Source organism: Excalfactoria chinensis, chromosome 2 (assembly GCF_039878825.1).
Source record: "Excalfactoria chinensis isolate bCotChi1 chromosome 2, bCotChi1.hap2, whole genome shotgun sequence".
Taxonomy (NCBI): Eukaryota; Metazoa; Chordata; class Aves; order Galliformes; family Phasianidae; genus Excalfactoria; species Excalfactoria chinensis.
In genome coordinates this window covers 17,354,393-17,373,715 of record NC_092826.1, presented here as the reverse complement: position 1 = coordinate 17,373,715, position 19,323 = coordinate 17,354,393, and the positions used below count along the sequence as shown (strand labels likewise).

The window sequence follows — 19,323 nt, the reverse complement described above, 5'->3', positions numbered from 1 at the left end:
CTGGAAATCTCTTTATAATATTATTCTCATGAGACATGCATCCTACTTTCAGGACTGAGGAATGCTGGGAGAAGCTTGTGCATACAATGAAAGCTGCACATAAAATCCTGCTCTCAAATGAACAACAACAACAAAAATTTTTGAAGTTTGTCTGCTTCTCATAGATTGGGCATGAGCCTCCTTTAACTGCAGCAGATTGACATTGGCAGTGCTTCATTGATGCCGTTGACACAATTTCTGATCTACACTGTGGTTCCAAGGCTTTCTAAAAGTGGTCTTTTTGTACTATAAAATGATACTGCATGTGGCATTAGCTGGTATCTTTCTAGGCATGTGAAGGAAAGAAATGGCTGGGGATAGAGACTGCACTATCATCTCTTGATGTGGTACCCCACAAATTTATGCTGACACAATGCAGGGATTGTAGAGCGTATTGTGAGGAAGCACACCATCTGTTTTCTGCCTCTGCTCTTCTATAAATAACAGACTTCAGTCTCCGTGGTTGCCAGGCTAGCATTTTGCAACATACCCCTCCAGCCCTTTAAAATTCCTCCTGACCCTCTGGGAATTTCCTGTTCTGCCAAGGAGGTTTGTCCAGACAGAACTGAAGTCAGTCCCTTACAGAAATCCAGTTCAGAAATCCCCTTACAACAAGGCAGAGAAGTGTCAAGGACTTGTGTCCAAAGGGCCAAATAGTAGAGCTGGCATTTCTGCCACCCCTGGAAACACTGTGGGAAGGAAAGGGCAAGGGGTCACCTTCATCTCAGTGTGTCCAAGATTGGGAAATTCCCTTTCCTGGACTGGACTCAAGCTCAGATTTTTACCACTGATTCACTCTGAGCAGCATCAGGCCAAGAAGCACAGTAACTCATTAACATCACACTCCGGGTGAGAGTCAAGAGACCATTTTTTCCAGTTTCTAGTTCTCTCGAGGCTATTTAATGATAATGGCTTGATTCTGTGGAATGTGTTGAAAGCCTCCTCTGGGTTTATAATCCCATGGGATATTATTGTTTTTTCTAGTCATACTTTTTGGTAAACGGCTAATGGTGGCAACACCTGGAAAACATGTGATAGCAATACCAGGCAAACTCTGATAGAAACAAAAACAAATTTAATATCCACTCTGTTACAAAAATCACCAAGCAATTCTGACTTAGGATGTGGAGCTGTCTCACAATATAAAGCTTGCATTGCATTATGAGTAGTATTCTAAAAATAATACTGCAACGTGCTTATAGCCTTTCAGAATGACTTTACTATGGAACTGAAAACATGACAGCATTCAAAACCACACTGACATAACTAACACTGAGGGCAGTCAGCTTGAAAATTAAGAATACAAATGGAAAATTTACCCTGAAACACATTTCCAGTGTGGTGAATTATAGCCCAGAAAAAAAAGGACCAATGTAAATTCAAATGTCAATGGACCAAATATTTTTTGCTGTAATTTCACGAGAGCTTTATGATATTGGCAGTGAAATAATAAATGAAAATACTGAAGTAGTCTTTAAAAAAGCAAGGAAAAGGAAAAGATGTCACATTGTGGTTCATATTTTACAAATGAAGTATCCTTGTCATATCTTCATGCCCATAACAGCGTGACAATTTCAGTCTTGCTCAATTTTGCTTCTAGGAAATACCCCATGGGGTCAGTGGCCAAATTACTAAATGTTTCCAAGATGTGTAGGAGTGCAAAATTGTTTGCTTTTGTCTTGTTTTTTTAATCCTGGATCAAGAAGCATTTTTGTTGTTTCTAGGGTTCATAGTGTAGGGAACACTGGGAGGCAGTATGGTAGAAGGTAAAAAATGGTGGTTTTTTGGCTTGCTGGTTTGGGATTAAGGAAATATAATCAAGCATCCTTTCTTTATGGACCTAAATTCCAGACAAATCTTTTTATTCCTGTCTGTGTTTAATTTTATAACTCTTTAGTGTTGATCCATCCATTTGTTGTACTTCAAAAGACAGTATGTAAATATACTGTTTAAACACTCAAGTACATTACAGTATCACAGTATCACAGTATCGTGCAAGTTGGAAGGGACCTTAGAGATCATCGAGTCCAACTCCCGGGTTTCGAGCCCCCTGTGTAGCGAAGTGGCACTTCTACCCCCTGCGCCACAGGGGGGATTCGAACCCTGGGCCACCGGTGTTGCAAGCAGCAATTCTACCACTGCGCCACCGGGGAACACACATTCTTTATTAATTCTCTATATAACTGACAAGTTTACTCTAACAACATTTTTAAGATGGCTCATGCAGCTTGTGCCATCATGGCCACCTTTCACCAGCAAAAAAGGCACCTAAAGTCATATAGTCCCCCAACTGAACCGTACAAAGAACTATCATTCCCCCTTTTTTGATGCACTGGATTATTTTGTTACTGTTTCTTATAGGAAAGCTACTGTAGAAATTTCTGGAATTTCAGTCCTCATCCACTTATTCAAATACATCAATTACAAGTGTGCAGTCTAGAGTAACAAAGCAATTCCCACACAATTCTACTTCCTGTTGAAGTCCAAAGTTGCTGAAACATAGCTAAATGCTTGTGATAATGTCTTCCAACAGTGAAAGAAAAACAGTTTGTTTAATATGGGTAAAACTTCCCATATGCTTGTTTCTTGGAATATTTACAGTTAACTCAAAACAGGACTCTTGGTACTTTCAGGATCAAATACTCAGATCTTGCAAAAAAGTACAGTTGACAAGTTTGGGCAAACAGTTTTCTAGTATTTCTGGCCTATAACTCATACAGACTGTCCCAGGTGCTCATTTGATGTTAGTACATTTTTTCTTCACTTAATTGTCAAATACATGCAACAATTGCAAACATTACCTCTGAGGCTCTAATTGATAATGAGAGCATTCCCTTAGGAGTAACATACTAGTGACCATGCACGCTACCACAAATGGCATTCTGGTTCTGTTCAGCTTCAACTGGGGGTAGCACTCATTTCACATATTTTAATAAGCAGCAAAACTTGGAGACTTCACAGCTTCCTCTTTAAAACCCGATGTTGAACATCTCCACTGTTTCTTATTCCTTTTTTTTTTTTTTTTTTTTTTTTCTTACATTTAGAAAGACATGTCTTGTGTCTTTATGGTTTTTTTTGTTTTTTTTTTAATGTTTTATTTAAAATGTTCCTCAGCTATGATGACTTAGTTCTCAGTCCAACTGTATTATTCCTGAAATGTATTGTTATGATAGTTATAGAGCCAAACAGCCAGTAAATAACTTATAGCTTCATTGCTTCAGGGTACTTGATCGAACATGCTATACACTACAGTAATTTTTTATGTCTTTTCTATCAGAGGAAAAGTTATCTTATTCTGTGTGCTTTGGTGACATGTTGTTACCTTGAGCAGAACAACAATTTATGGATTACAACAGCAACCTTCACCTTTTCTATCAGCTTTCTAAAGAATCCTTCTATCAACCTCAAATAGGCTGGCTTCTTGTTCTAAGTGCCATCTCATATTTAGCTCTCACAATCTTTTGTAGAGTTAACTCTTGCCATCTTTCTGTCACTTATACCTGATAATTCAGGTCCTTTACACTTTCCCTGAGATGACCCTTTCCAAGAAGTAATAGTCCATAGTTACAAGTTTATCTTCAATTCTTTGGGAGTCAACTGTGCCATAAATAAGTCATAAAAAAGCAATTAAAAAAGCTATATATATTCATATTTAATTTATAGCTCACCTGAGCTACAAACACAGCATTAACACTGTGCATGGTTTACCTAGGCATTACATTTTGTCTTTAAAGCAGAGTACATACGTGTGAAATGAGGTGCAAGCGTTTTGCTGGGGAGGTGAGATGCAGAGACTCAACTAACAAGTTGGTTTCAGAGAATACAGCAGAGAGTGAAACAATGCCAGCTTTCTCAGCAAGACTCTGTTTGTGAGGATCTAAACACGTACAAATAATTCTTAAGCAACTGACATGAAGCCAGGAGCCAACACAGTTATACTGGAGACACACAGTGTCAGAGGAATACACAGAAGGACATGTAGTGAATCAGCTGAAATTCTTGTAAGATCCAAGAGATCAGACTGAACCATTTAAGAAAAATGTGAAGAGAAACAACCTTAATCATCACCTCTTTAGTTAACGGGCTAAAGTGATAACAAATTTTGCAGTCCATATCTCCTTCTTACAAAAATAGTAACGACTAAAACTTTCTTGCAGAGCAGTGATGGCCTTTCCCATTAACACAATAGAAGTGACGCAGGAAAGATAGGTGGCCCTCAACCATTTATCTCTACTAGGGTAAGTCACACACAGAGTGAAGTTATTTAGTCTTAGCCAAGAAACAAAGAGGAATAGTTCATTCAGGAAGAGATTAAGTCATTTATTTGAGCAATTCTCCCTTTAAGCAGATCCCCAGAATTCCAGGCACAGCACCAAACATTGTGGTTGGGGGCTACCTGTTACTGTGTTAACTTGCTGATGTGGCCTAGAAGGTCACAGGAGTTTCCTGATGAATTAAGATTGCAGAGAGTTAAGTATTTAAATATGACACCCATAAATATAATTAGTCCTTAATGACAGTGATTCTAAATTGTCACTTGGGCTACTTTTATCTGCATATGAATGCCCAAATTTCAAAGACTGTATCATTCTTTACTGAGCTCTTTGGTGCTGGAGAAGAGACTTCAGGAAATCAGATGTTATATCAAGTGTTACTGAGAGATTTCAGAAGTATCAAACCATTCCCAGAGAGATTTTTCATAGAAAACAATAGTTTTATGAAGTGAGATAGTTATCTGAAGGTCCTTGCCTACCTGCTAAAGTCTTATGGCTTAGAATGGAGAATTGAAAGGATTGCAAAGGGCCATATTATTATGCTCCGTGTTATTTACATTTACATACTGGGATGAATTTTTTTAAAAGAAGGACCTACTCTTTTTTCTGAAAAGATTTTTGCATGAAACAGAAACTCCCAGAGGACTGTTGTCACTACAACTACTTGGATCTGAATATAAGACACTGAAAATTAGCATGTTAACTACAGCCACAGGTGATTTAAACCAAAAATAAAAATTAAAAAAAAATTGATACACTGCTCAGAAAAAAATTTAACAACATGTTTTTTCCCCAAATCTTCATTATTCGAAACTTCAATTGTAGATGAGATCCAAAAAGAAAAAATATATTTTATAAACAAAGGCAGATAATTTCAAAACATTCATAAATAATATTGTGTAAAGGACATACAAGTCATTCATCATCTTAAAGGTAAATGTAAAATCTTCTTGCAGATTATATTATGAATGCTGCCTTCATTTTTATACATATTTAAAATGAGTTTGAGGATTTGAAATATGTTAAATGTCAAATATTAAACTACATGTTGAAATCAGAATATTTTCACCCACAGTTGGGGAGGAAATTACCATATTGAAGGCCAGAAAGTCTTTGAGAATGGCTGATATTTTGTTGCAAAATTAAAATTGTGGGAAGGTGCATCCAAAATACAGTAGTGCTTTTGTCTGTAAACTCTTCGGGAAGAGGAAAATAAAAGCCTGGCCTCCTAAGTGATGTGAACCTGAAGACAGAAGTTTCATAACACAGATAGCATCTTTCAAGTAAATCCTCTTGCATACAGAAAGCCTTTGAGGGAAGCTTGCTTTCGAAAGGGGGCAGAATCAGTCTGTAAATGGCATTAATGGCCTGCCACAGAGATAGCTTTTGGGTACCAAATTGATTAGTACCAATCTGATCATTTATGCTGCAGTGTGAAAGAAGCTGTGCTGTCAAAAATAGGCAGATTGCCTTCTAAGGTACTCTGCTTACTCTCTTTGCAGTCTTCTCCCACAGCAATATAGCCTTGCTTTAATTTCCTGGCAGAGTTGTTCAGACTTGATCCTATCTCTCGGGAAATCTCTCAAGCTTGTTTGCCTCTTTGGTCCAGAGCGAGAAGAAAGAATGCCAGAACACAGATCCTTGGGCAGAACAGAGTCAGAAGGCTAGTCTGCTAAGTGGAACAAGTGGATTTCGGTTGTCCCCTTGCAGCCTGGTACATAATTTGCAACAAGACAACCAGACAAAATAAGCCAGATGGCAGGAATTTACTCTGATAAATAAAAATTCCCAGAAGATGTGAGGAAAAATTAGAACTGTATGGTTATGCCAAGCCCTATTAAAGAAGCAGATGCCATGCACACATTCTGATTAGCTTTATTCTGTAAAGACACAAAGCACAATCAGGTTTGCTTTGCTTATAGTGCAGAAACATATATGGGGTGGGCAGTATAAGGATCCAATATATTTTTTCTGGAGCATACACAAATTTTTTCAACAATATGGGAAAGACAGGGGTGAACACATATATAATCTACAGGCTACACAATTAAAGAACTCATTCACACAGAATTATTGCATGAATAGTATGCAGGGATTCCTCTTGCTATCAACTCATTTAGATAGGGTTTTCTTGAGTCTACAAGTCAGTTTCAGGAGGTAGTGAAAGCAGGAATTTAGCAATTTCCTTAATTTTAATTGATCCCTACTAAATACAAACTAACCTGTTACTCTTTAAAAAACAAATAAATTATAGCTATGGAGAATGTTTTAAAATAGAACTTCCAACAGCAGATAAGTAGGTAAATAATGCAAAAATGGATTTAAGTCAGAACTCTAGGAAAGGGTTTTTTGCACCTTAGTTACATTCACTCCAAAATCTAAATGCATGCATATTTGTTTGTGCATGTGGGCATGTGTGCACCCATTCAGGCACCAGGGAGAGCAGTCAAACGCAAAGTTCTTCTGCAGTCTTCCTACAGAATTTTCAATCAGTCACATTTTACTCCTAGAATTTCAACACTGATTTTCCATCTACAAGTACTAGCATCTGCATTTTCATTTCATTTATTCTCTTTTAAGTATGGAATTACTAACAGATAATATAGATGACCATATGCTACTACACTGCAGACAATTAAAATACCCTATTAAAAACATACTTAGTCCACTATCAAACTAACGTCATTCCCAAATTATTTTATACCACTTTACTTATTGTCTGTGCTTTTTTGTTTTGTTTTGTTTTGTTTTTTTTCTACTGCTAAAAGCTTCCAAAGAAGCATAAGAAACTCACCTCAGTCATGAAGCTACAATGTATACTAGAACACTAATTTTCCACATGACTTCCTCAGAGGGATTATAAAACAATCTTGACTTATTTTTGCTTGTTTTATTATTATTATTATTTTTATTTTTTATTATTATTTTTATTTTTATTTTCCCAATCCCAAATGCAAACCATTTAAAACAACGCATGGAAATTTAACTTGGGCATCTTTCCAGCTGAACCCATATCTCTCATGTTTTCAGTGTCTGTGCCCACATGCTTGCACAACGTTTAACATAGCCCTAGTTAGATCTTATTTAGAAAAAGACGTTGCACTAATTTTACTTTCTAAAGCTTTTTAAAGGGTTAAATAAACTGGTGCAAAATTTCAAGTAGCCTTCTTATCCCAGTGTATGAGTGACTTACATTGTTTTAGATTACCCTTATTCCTAATTAAGGTAAGAAAAAGCAAAGATTGATCTTTGTGCATTAACATTAATGAAAATGTAGTGCAGACGTGCAACAATTTATGGCATTTCTAAGTTACCCTTCCAACTGAATATTCAACACCCTGGTGTTTCATAACACCATCTAAAATATGCACATGTGGTTACACAAGAATAACCTTGTGTTTAAGTACTTCTTGTTTTATAAGAAAAAGTACTCTTCCTATGAAATATGATACTATTTCAATGTCCTTTTCTTGGTCAAATCTCAACCTTTTAACAAGATAGGAAATCCTTGTGCTACTGGGAAGACTTCTACAGACAGTAGCTGTTTATTCAAAACACTTGAGCTGCTGGTGCTGAAAATGTGGTTAACAACACAGCTAAAACCAAGATAGTTCTAGAAGGCCCCCATTTACTTGCTCTTTGCAGTTCAAGGCAAGTGCAGAGAAGGCATGCATGGACTGAGCTGCAAAGTTAAGATGAATACAAACAGGTTGCTAAATATCTTCATCTTTCAGGATATGTTTGCAATAAATCATATAAGAGAGTCCAGATTTGATAAGACGAGTTTATTCAAAATTTCTGGTAGCAGTGGGTCTGAAAAACGGTCCATTCCTCACTGGTCTTCAAGATCTGATCAAGACTGAACTATAATCCTGTTCATTTTAGATGAGACGTGGATGGAGCAACAACTGCTGGAGAGGATTTAAGAACATTATAACAATGAGTATGTATCCCACAATTAGAAGAATATGTCTTACCTATAATCCATTTATTCAATTGCAATCTGAAAAATGCACTTAACAATACATTCATATTCATTGCAGTTGTCTACTTAAAAAATAAATAAATAAAATAGTTCCATACTTTAAAACAAATATCCTTTCAAAGGAGTTTCTGATCTCACATCACTTTCTCTAAACATTGACAGGATTACTATCATATACAAACTGCTAATAGCACAAAATGTCTTCCATGAGAAAGGCTCCAAAAGCAACACAAAAAATTATATATTAAGCCTCCCAGCAGCCTTGTGAAATTTAGTAATAGTACTATGTCTGTGTTAGAAAAGGGAAACAGGAATACATAAAGTTTATGATTTCCTTGATGCCACAAGGGAAGTCTACGCTACATCCATGAACAGAAAATAAAGTTTAAATCCATCCCACTTATCTGAGGTGTTTAAATCAAGGAGTGAGCTGTTCAGGATTTCCCCAGTCCATGTAGAGAAGCAGGGACTTCCATAGGATGTCTAAGATGGCTGGCTCTCCCTCTGGGTTTGCTGCTGTCTCCTGACTCCAAGCTGAAAGATTCTGCGTATCTATCATCTCATACATCTCTGGACTTTGGCAAGAAGTTTGGGACTAAAACACCCAGTTGTACACTTTTCCCACAAGGGGGAAAAAGGTTTCTTTCCAAGGCACCCAACACTGTGAAGTAGAGAAAGCTTCCAAACCACAAAAGGGAATGGGAAAGATGAATTCTCAGCACCCTCAGACTGACCAGCCATTTATATCAACTTCATCTAGAAAGTCCCAGTGCTCCAAATGGGACATCCTACAGGGCATGTTGGTTGGACATTTCTGATGACTAATGAATGTAATATTTTATTGTTACCACAGTGTTCCTAATTACAACAGTCAACACTGAAAATAAATATAGTGAAGTTCTACTGCACATTATGACAAAATCTTCTGTACAAGAATGGGAATTATTGTTTTAAATCGCTTCTTAACAAATGTGACAACATGTGAGACTGGCATTCGGTCTACTTCACTGATTCTTCTTCCTCTTAAAAAAAATGTTGTAAAATATACTACTCCCCAGTAACGTGAAGTTTTCAGGCATTTCCATGTTTGAACACAGTTTTGAATTTTCTTAGAGCCTGTTTCTTTCAATGAACAAATTCTTACTTCATAAGGTTAGTTTCTACATGTATTTCTTCACTGTTATGTAAGTAAGTTCACTAATTTCTTTCATGTAATAGTTCAGTTGGGCAATATTGGCTTAAATTGGTCATGTGAAAATATTTTACACTGCTTATTATTACCCCCCATGTATCTATATGGTTTATTTTTATATATTATGTCAGTGTTTTAGACCATGGCCACTTTGGTGCTGGCTCTGCCTCAAAAGTTCCAGATTATTTCTAAAATATATATTAAGAATAAACAAGTAGACACTGAAAGAGATGCAGACAGTCCAGAAAAACTGCTCATAAATTCTTACAGCACAAATACTTTGAAAGGCAAGGGAAGCAAACCAAATCTTCTCAATTGGGACTGTACTGTAGTGCCAGCAACGTTTGCAGAGTAAATAATTTAAAAAGAAATCTAAATATGTATACTAGTGAACTGGATTGATCGTGGTCTACGTTCAGCTCAAGCTTCTGTGTCTGTTATCTCCAGGTAATATACAATTATGGAAAAAAAAAAAAAAAAGAAAAAAAAAAAAAAAAAAGGTGTTTGTTTAGATAAGGATCAGAAAAAAAAGAACAAGTGGATCACGTAAAACTCACTTACTCACTTACTATGGTAATAGAAATTATTACCATTATATTGACTGAGTATATGAAGCACTCATCTGTATAGCCTGTATATATACTGGATCCATTGATACCATAAGATCATCAAGCTACAAGAAAGTTTGCAAGCAACATAAGATGATAATAATTCATAAAACTCCTCTTTGGCAATGCTTGGACTCTGCAGATAAATACCAAACAGTATCAAGTGTGCCAGTCAGTTAATGCAAGAAAGAAAATGTGATGAACTGTTTGTTTTGAACTATTAGTATAAACATATTGCAGAAATGAAACTCAAGCTTAAACAATGGGGAAAGTTATCCGGTATTAAAATAAACAGTTCTAGGAAGACCTCTAAAAATATTTACCAAATCATCTTCTTTTAAGTAATTTCCGTACAGAGCTTTTTGCTGCGTCCCCAGTTTGCCAGCCAATCCCACTTACACTGATTGCAGATATGCAAATGGTAATGGACAAGGCTGGGGCTTAGTTGTCTGTAATCAGCTTCCCAAGAAAGCACATTTTTATCTAGAATCAAGGTAGGAGGTCATCAAAGAAGCACTTTCGGTTTCAAGGGTATAAGAATCTATACAAAAAAAAAAAAAAAAAAAAAAAAAAAAAGAACAACAAAAATGTCTGGATTCTAGAAATCTGCTAGCAGAAATATTATGGAAGAATTTATTTTTAAATAAAATACTACTCTAATTATTAAGCAAATCTTGCTTTCACAAACTATCATAATAAATTCACTTTCAACATTGCAGGCTAGCATTTGTGCTGAGAAAATAATATATTCTGCAAAATATAGCTTAGGTACAATGTTATTGACAGTTCTTTGCATTATATAGTGCAATAAATGTATTTCCTTTATGTATGTTGGAATATATCTCAAATTCTGAAATGCAAACAATATTTCTTACTGTAACTATTCAATTCCAGTCACAGACCTATATTTGACTATTAATTAATCTTTTTTTCATTCACAGCAGGTGCACTGTAAAATGCTAACAGCGTAGAGCTATTTATCTCTGATATTAAAAGTCAAGGAAAGGAAACAAATGCAGAATATAAAAATGAGATATAAGATATCTACATAATGTATTAATTTACACTTAAGCATTACGATCCCTTTGAAAGGAAGAGAGTTATGTCTGAGGTGCTTTGTAATGACAACAGCAACAAAGCAAATGCAGCATTCAGAAATGCTATAATGGAGCTGCATCAGAATCATTTGTTCTGAGTGAGCTGCACTCCATCACACAGAGAAACAGGTCCTTTCATTACAGAGCAAGCTGACACATGGGGTACGTGCACAAGGCTGGCTTCACGTAACGCCCTGGGAGGAGGGGGTGGGGGTTGGGAGGAAAAGGGGGGCTGGTTCTGCCCACTGCCAGTTTTTTCAATCACTGCAGAAGAAAAGAGTCCTCAATACAAAAACCTTTCACTGGACTTCCTACCTGCTCAATCACTTCCTTCCAAAGTGTGTGAGCACTAACCCTAACTCAGACTTTCGCACTCTGGAGACTCATTTTAGTTCCCGTTCAGTTCACAGTGAAACAGTGATCTTAGTTCAGTCTCTAGTGGACAAACACAGAATAAGTGAAGTCTCATAAGCATGATTCAGCAGGCAATTTGCTCAAGTGAAATCATGTGTGCATAAACACAGATACAAAATTTCCTCTCAGTTCTTGCCTCAGCCTCCCAAGGTACAGCAAAATAATTTCTTAAGAAATGCTTTCCTCTACAAAAGACGCCCCCTCTTTTCCAAGCCTGTATTCTATTCCCCAGAGCAGACCAAGTTATTAGAAACTGAAGAAAGTAGTTCTAAAAAGAAAAGCTTGGTTATATTTTGTTTTATAGTCACATGTTCACTGGATGGAGGTATTTCTCTCTTTCTAGAGCCAGATATGGAAAGAATACAATTTATCAAGAGATCAGAAAAGATTTTAGTAGACTTTGGGGGATGGGAGGGTTGTTTATGTTTTTTAACATATTTCTGTTTGTATGCTGTTTGGACAAACCAAAGCTTGTAATTGAGATAATTATCAATAAATATACTAATAGGAAGCTCTAACCTACCTAGCAGAGTCCTTGCTAGATTTTCACTGATGATCATTCTTTGTATGAATTTGTGTTACAGTAAAATCATGTATCTATCAAAGGAGAGCATACAGAAGTATGCTTGTACCACTTTACATGACTAACTGCATCACCAATTGTTTGATATTCCCAGTTTTGCCAGGTCAAAACATCAGAGTAAGAATGCAAACCTTACAAGTAATAAGATACAAAGTCTGTTTCATTATTTATTTATTTTTACTTGTCAGCTTTCCCAAGGCATTTTCATTACGAAGGCATGGACAAGATACTGTAGTGTATGTCATTGTGCTGCTCTGAGTAATCCTGTTAAGGTGAATGAGGACTGCTCACATTTATTTACATATTTAAGTATTTTCTGGATCAAACTTCAGTTCATACACTGGATACTGAAAAGTTTAGTGGAAGGTCAGATCTCTGGCACAAATTCTTTAAAAGCATTACTTCTGCTAAGTTACTACAACACCTTTCACCTAATTTGTCCCTTTCCATGAAAGAACAAATACAGATTAAAACAGGCTGTTTCCAGCCCACTGTAATCTATGCAACTGAAAAGTTTTACTGTGATGATTTAGAAGTGTGAATGCCTAAGTGCTTTTTTCTTTCTTTCCAGCAATTAACTGGGTGGAATAGTATTACAGGATCTATTTCTGGAGAAGCAGTGATATTCTTAACACAGTGACTGTAAGTGCTGATTATTTTGAATGTCCCTTTTTGCTGTCAGAGTAGCAGGTATCCTGCATGACATCTACTCCGACTCTGTGAACCGTAAGTGGAGATTATAGGGCTACTTAGTAAGCTCTGTCCTTAGAATCTCTGGTGCATTTTTGTATGCACTGACTCACAAAACACCCATCGTCTCTCAAGATAAAGCTTTAAGAAACTGCGTCTTTCAGCAATGTGAAGAAAATTCTGTTCACAAAAACAATGCCTCTAGAAGAGTGCACTCTGGCTGTAAGATTTCCCCCCTATGCACAAATGAGATAAAACCTCAGTTCTCAAAAGAACCCGTGAAAACTATGTACTACACAAGCATCATCAAAAAACAAAACAAAACAAAACAAACACAGCAACAAACATTCACTGAGTGAGAAATGAAAAAGTAAACACTTACTTTTTGCAGCCACTGTGTGTAGTTTTCCATCACATGTTCCAGATGCTGCAGTTTCTGGAAAGAGAAATCCTGTTCCACGTGAGGAGCATCTCTCTGAAGAGCGTTAGTGTTGTACTGGTCTGTCGTGCTTTCACGACAGTTCCCGTCCTGTTCTGGCAGAATGAAAGTATAGGTGCATTGCCCATGCTGAATCCGGTTAAATCTTCTCCCACTGGCTTCCGGACCCCGGCGCTGAGTGGTACAGCCTATATGAGCAAGGAGTGCTGCCAGACAAGCAAAGGAAAGGAAAACTGACATGTTGCTGTTACTTTCCTTTCCCACTCTTAGAAAAACTTTTTCTTCCTCTTTCTTTAGTTTTTTGTTTTGTTTTGTTTTGTTTTCCTCAATTTCTCTTAAAGTCTCTACAAAAAAAAAAGAAAATAAAAGGACTGGAAAAGCACACTTTAGAAATCAAGCTTGGATAAATTGTTATTTTCTTTTAAATTTAACTATGAGAATAGCTTTCTTAGTTAAAATTGGGAATATTTATTGCATAGTAGTTAAGATTTATTGTTTCCTCTCTGTTACAGTCCAGCATGTAGCCTGCTTTAGTCAGCTGCATATGCATATCCCAGTCTCTTTCCCCTACACTATCTGCAGCAGAACTGCTATTTTCTCTCAGACTTCAGTGAGTTTTATTAAGGTTGCACATTCAAGCCAAGCTGGAAGCAAGCAGCCTTTCACAAGATGACTTGACAGGAATGCGTGTATGAGTGCGCCCCTATGCTAAGGATGGCTGATGGCTCGTACAGAGGGATCATCTTACAAACTGGCTGGATGCATGACCTCAATCATGCATGGCTTTCCAGCCCCTGTTGCACACAATTGCTGAAGGCTTTTGACGAATTTACGTACTTTTAATAAGTGAGGCGGTCCACCTTAATACACTTCATATGTTCACACTGACCTATTAAAATGTAGATAAAGTGTAGAAGTTTGTTGTAATCCCTCTGTAAATATACAAAGCGCTGAAATTAAAAATACTTTCAGTCCTGTGCTGCTCAGTATCTGTTAAAGAATTTTTAGCCAGGAGAATGACACTTATGGGAAAAAAAGTTACATTTAAGTCTCACATACTTTTGCTACTTTTTTAAGGCAATTGTACTTAGCAGAGTTTGCAGAGTGCTTCATGGGACAGAATGAAATTAAAGCTGCCAAGTAGCAACAGAAAATGAAACTTCAGAAGGAAATTAATTTTCTGTTTGGCTTCTAAAGTCATTATAAAACATCGAGGTAGAGAGGCAGAGCCAGTCCAGGCTGTCTGCTGTATCTCTGTATAATTATCACATGCAAACCACTTCTGCCCATGCGAAGGTCCATGTGGGTTCTGCAGGGATCTCTCACAAAAAGTAGAAACATTCTCAGAGCAGCATCCTCAAAAAAGGTTGTGGTAACTATTCAAGAAACTAAGTCATACATAAATAGTGTCCCTGATATTTGATATAGACAAATCCTGAATGCACAGATTATGAATAAAACAGAATATTCCTAAACTTTGGAAGGTTTTTTCTCTAGTATTCACTATTGCTACATAACTGTCAGCCAGCTCCTGTGCAGGCCACTTCACACAATTTTTCACAAGAAAGCTGGAAATCTTCTAAATTGGAGAATTAGAATCTCTTTAAAAAAGAAAAATACAGCTTGTAATATTTTTACCTGAAAGATCTATCTGCAAGAAAATAGGGTGCAAGTATCATCATACAGCTCTCACCTCTATCAAAATTTCTTTCTGAAGGAACTGCCCGGGTTGCTCAGCCAAGCATCCATCCTGCTCCTGAAGAAGCTCTTTCTACTCAAAACTGGGGATGAAGGCTTTTTGTCTTGCATTTGAAAAGGAAGCAACATATTTAGATCAACAAAAAATATGTCCTGTAAAATCAGAATATCCTTTCATCTCTGAACTGCTCAGTCCACCTTTGCCTCTTTTTCTGCCTCTGAGAACCAGCTGTGTGTACCTTACTTGGTTGCTCTCATGCAGCAATTCTTACAGTTCTCCAAAGCTAGTTCTGCTGTCGTTTTTTACACTCTCTTTGCAGTTATTATGAAATGTAATTGCAAGATATTTGCTCACATGAGATCAGAGAAATTCAATCAAGAAACAGCCTGTAGTATCAGACATGGAGCTGACAATTCAGAATAGTAACAGCTGTTCTCTGTGAGGAACATTATAATGATGTATGAGTTTTTAAAAGTGAAAAGAGAACTTTATAAAAGGGCCTCAAAGCAGATAAAAAGGGAATGGCAAAGGTGGGTGTACAAAAGGCTTCCTGGATTCTTAGATCTCATTTGAAAATGCTGCTACTCACACAAATGCTGCATTCACTTTCTGTGGGATATTTGAGGAACTGACTTACTCACAGGAAGACATGGAAAAGTTAAACATACAACTTCTATTTTTCAGATAAGAAAGACCCTCAGAAGAGCAGACTCACTTTGGTGCTACTGTGTGGCTCCCTCCCATTGTCATGGGGCAACTTCTCCTTCCCTACCATCTCCTTTTCTGAAGGGCAGTAGCCATAAGGACCCTCAGGACATGTGCAGAGTTATCAAGCATCTCTGGCATTTGTACATTTGTGTCCTATTCAGTTACCTGGCCTGGCACCTGTGCCTCATTGTTCACTCCTGGCCCCATTTGGATAGAAAGGAGTGGGATTCGGCATCAGTGGGAGCATCTCTGATCAAGACGTTGCACTAAAATATTCCTTACTAGAGAGAGGTGAGCTCCCTCCCTCAATGAGGAGCCACATCTTTGTTGTGGAGTAGTGCATCTGTGACATCTCAACAGGGGGAAAGCAGAGCACAGGGCAGTGAACTGTGCAGAGACGCAACTGAATCCCCGCAAGAACTCGGTGATGGCTGAAAGGGTAGCACTTCTGCTTGCTGCAGTGGGGCTGCTGCTTTGGTACCAGGTTTGGTTTACTCTCCTCCTTGACTCATGCATGGTCCCATCCATGAATAATAAAAGTGCAACAAAAAATTTAGGGGGAAAAAATTGCTTCTAGGTCTGCAGCCACATAAATCCATGGTACAATTTTCTAAGGAATTCTAATTTACTTAAGGAACAGAAGGTTCAGAAATAACAAGAATTTTTATTTTCTAAAATTCCCTATTCCTACAGAGTTATTTACCATTTTCTTTCCTAAACCAAAACAAACTAGAAAAGAACAGTAAAAAAAATAATAAACTTAATAAACTATCTTGCCACAAGAGTTTCAGTGTTTTCTTGTACCTCATTTGACAAGTAATTTATTACCACAATACCACTTGATATATGTGGTACATTTTTTTAACACATAAAAAACAGTGAAATGAGGAAAATAAAGTTCAAAAAAATCAGTCAAAGTCATTGTAGATATTTCTTCAGGATGCTTTATTAAATAGCATAGATATAATCTGAATGTTTTTTCCAAGATAGCAGAGAAAATCAACCAGAAACAGCATAGGAACATGGATATATTTAAAAGTCTTTATTTTCCTAAGACCACTTCCTCGAGTGCAATGACTAGTTTTGTATTCCCTGAACTCTTCCTTCTGTGTAACAGTGAAGAGACGGATGCAGAGGCTTACTTCCCAGACCATGTAGTCACATACACATTGTTTATTTAGCAGCTGTACAAAATTCTGTAGCTCACCATGCAACCAGCCCTACACGGCACAAGAAATTGGAATTTAATGTCCAGATAAAGGTTACATTCACAAAATATCAGTTCCCATTCGTCTATCTACCATTAAAATAATGGAATGTTTTTTTGCCACAGAATCATATGAATGCTCAAAGTTCAAATGCAAGTTCTAGAAAACCAAAATCTATTTCTGTTTCTTTATATTTCTGCTGCAATATGTGTTATTGCAGTAGATGAGTTGCGTTAAAGTTGCATCATGTCACACACTTTAATCGGAGTTACTCTAACTTGACTTCCTCAGTGAAAAAGGGAAGTCACTCCAGTGCAGCAGCAAATTGGTACAAGAGGCAGGCTTTTTCTGTAGGTAAACCACTGCTATAGAGTAGGATACTTCCTTTTTTCCTTAATATTTTGCATTCCAAATATATAAATTCAAATGAATAAAATGTAATCATAAGTCCCATATGTCTGATTGGTTACTTACTAAGTATTGCCAGAGACTTTGGCAGAGTTGGTCCCAATTCACCCTAGTGCTTAGACCAGAACAGGACATTTAAGATTAGCTTCTCTTATTCCTGATTGTACAGAATCCATATGGTACTGAGAGCAGCTTGTGAGGAACACTGGCTTATCATGCAATACCAGTTTCCACTACTACCTGCATGCTTACTTTTCATGCTCTCCTGGGAACAAACTAGTAGTCATCTCAGACAAATTGCTTCTCAGGACTAAGTTTGTATATTTACATGTGCATACCTAAGGCATGATCCCATGTAGCACAGCCTGCCAGACTCTTCCTTCAAAGGAGTATGTTGCTGGGCTCTGAGTCACATTGCAGCCCAGAACTTGATTTATCCCAACATTTGATTTCATACCTGGGCACAAGTAAACAGTTGGGAAGATTAACATCAGGGCAAAAAGCAGCAGCTCTTGAAAGAACATGGTGGTTTACCACAGAAATGTCTGAGCTACTGGTTATGCTCCATGACCTGACTGAATTTTGTCTCACACAAAGGCTGTGAGGATTCTTGGGGGCAAAATATTTCTTGGACTCTCTCCAAAACCAATGGCAATTAAGACAGCTACGTATTTTCTGAAAACTTATTTTTGTACTGCTGGAAATATGGGAAAAACAAGTTGTTCCTATATTTGCAGCAAATCTTTGAGCTTATACATGTGGAGTAAGAGCATCTGGACTAATTGAGTTAAATTTGCTCTCGTTCACTAGGGGATAGAGGAGCCCTCCTACCATCCTCTTCATTGTTGGTCTTGGATAAGTTTAGTCATTAAGTTTTACATTTTGAGGATAGTCAAGTCATTTTCAAAGACCAGCTTCCAGCCTCATCAAATGGGAGTGGTTCTCACTAAGACACTGGACATGACACTTTTGTTTGAAGATAATAAAAATAGATGATCTAATATAAAATGGCTATGGAGAAGGCCAACACAAATGACCTTCTACTGTAAATTCTAGGAGAAAGAAAAAAAAATGATTGCCAAATTTAGAATAAATATTTTGTATGACTATACACTTTTTAGCCACACCATGTGAATGTCTTTTCACATACACACGTACACTTCTGCCCATATGACATGAGAGTAAATAAAGTTCTTGCCTCATAGACAGGATTTAAAGTTCAGGCATTATTTTTCACATGAACTTAAAAACTGGATCTAAACAAAATCACTTCTGTTATAAATTGAACCAAAAATGCAATTATGTTGAAATGATTTATAAATAGCATTGTTTGGTTGAATAGTTTACTTAGTCTCTGGACTGTCCTTAGGCCTTGTTCCTCATCAGGGAGAAATCCAGGAGAGAAACAATAAGCCATTGGTACGTTACCTTAAGCTTCTGAATTAATTTAACACGTAACCCCAAGTGCTGTGCAATGTGTGCATCTATTCTTGAGGCCACAAAGGCAGGAACCATGACAGCTCTGCCTAGAAAGGAAAAAATTATAGTCCGCCAGGCAAATGTAGATGCAGAAGGTCACCTTGAATGTCTAGCAACAAAATGAAGTTTCTTCAGACTCTACATGCTAGCAACTTAACATGTGTCCTTACAGCTTAAGTGCTACAAGGCTACAGCCCTACTACTTAATGGAATTCAAATTCTAAATTAAGTGCTTCTGCTCCCTGTTCATAAGGAACACTGGACAAATAACTGTTAGTCTCACAAAAGGCAAAACGTCTGTAACAAAATACTATTCACTGGACTAACATGAGACTTTCAGATCATTCCTGAGCATCATACACCACAGAGTTCTGTCTCTCAGTCTCCATTAGAAATACTTTTCTCCATAGGCCTCACCATTGCTCATATCTTTTCCACTTACGTGCAACAAAAAAAGAGGGAAATGATGTCACTTCCCAGGATAGTTAGAGCATACAGTT

The 19,323-nt window shown here is 37.1% G+C and overlaps 1 protein-coding gene across 1 annotated transcript in view; it reads right to left on the bottom strand.

The window, feature by feature from the left end:
• ANGPT1 (angiopoietin 1) overlaps positions 1–13,913 on the bottom strand; it is a 152,129-nt gene extending 138,216 nt beyond the window's left edge. Inside the window, exon 1 of the mRNA XM_072329227.1 lies at positions 13,265–13,913. Coding sequence (XP_072185328.1) covers positions 13,265–13,561 — 297 coding nt within the window. The 5' untranslated portion in view covers positions 13,562–13,913. The remainder of the gene's footprint in view (positions 1–13,264) is intronic.
• Between the last annotated feature and the right edge of the window lie 5,410 nt (positions 13,914–19,323).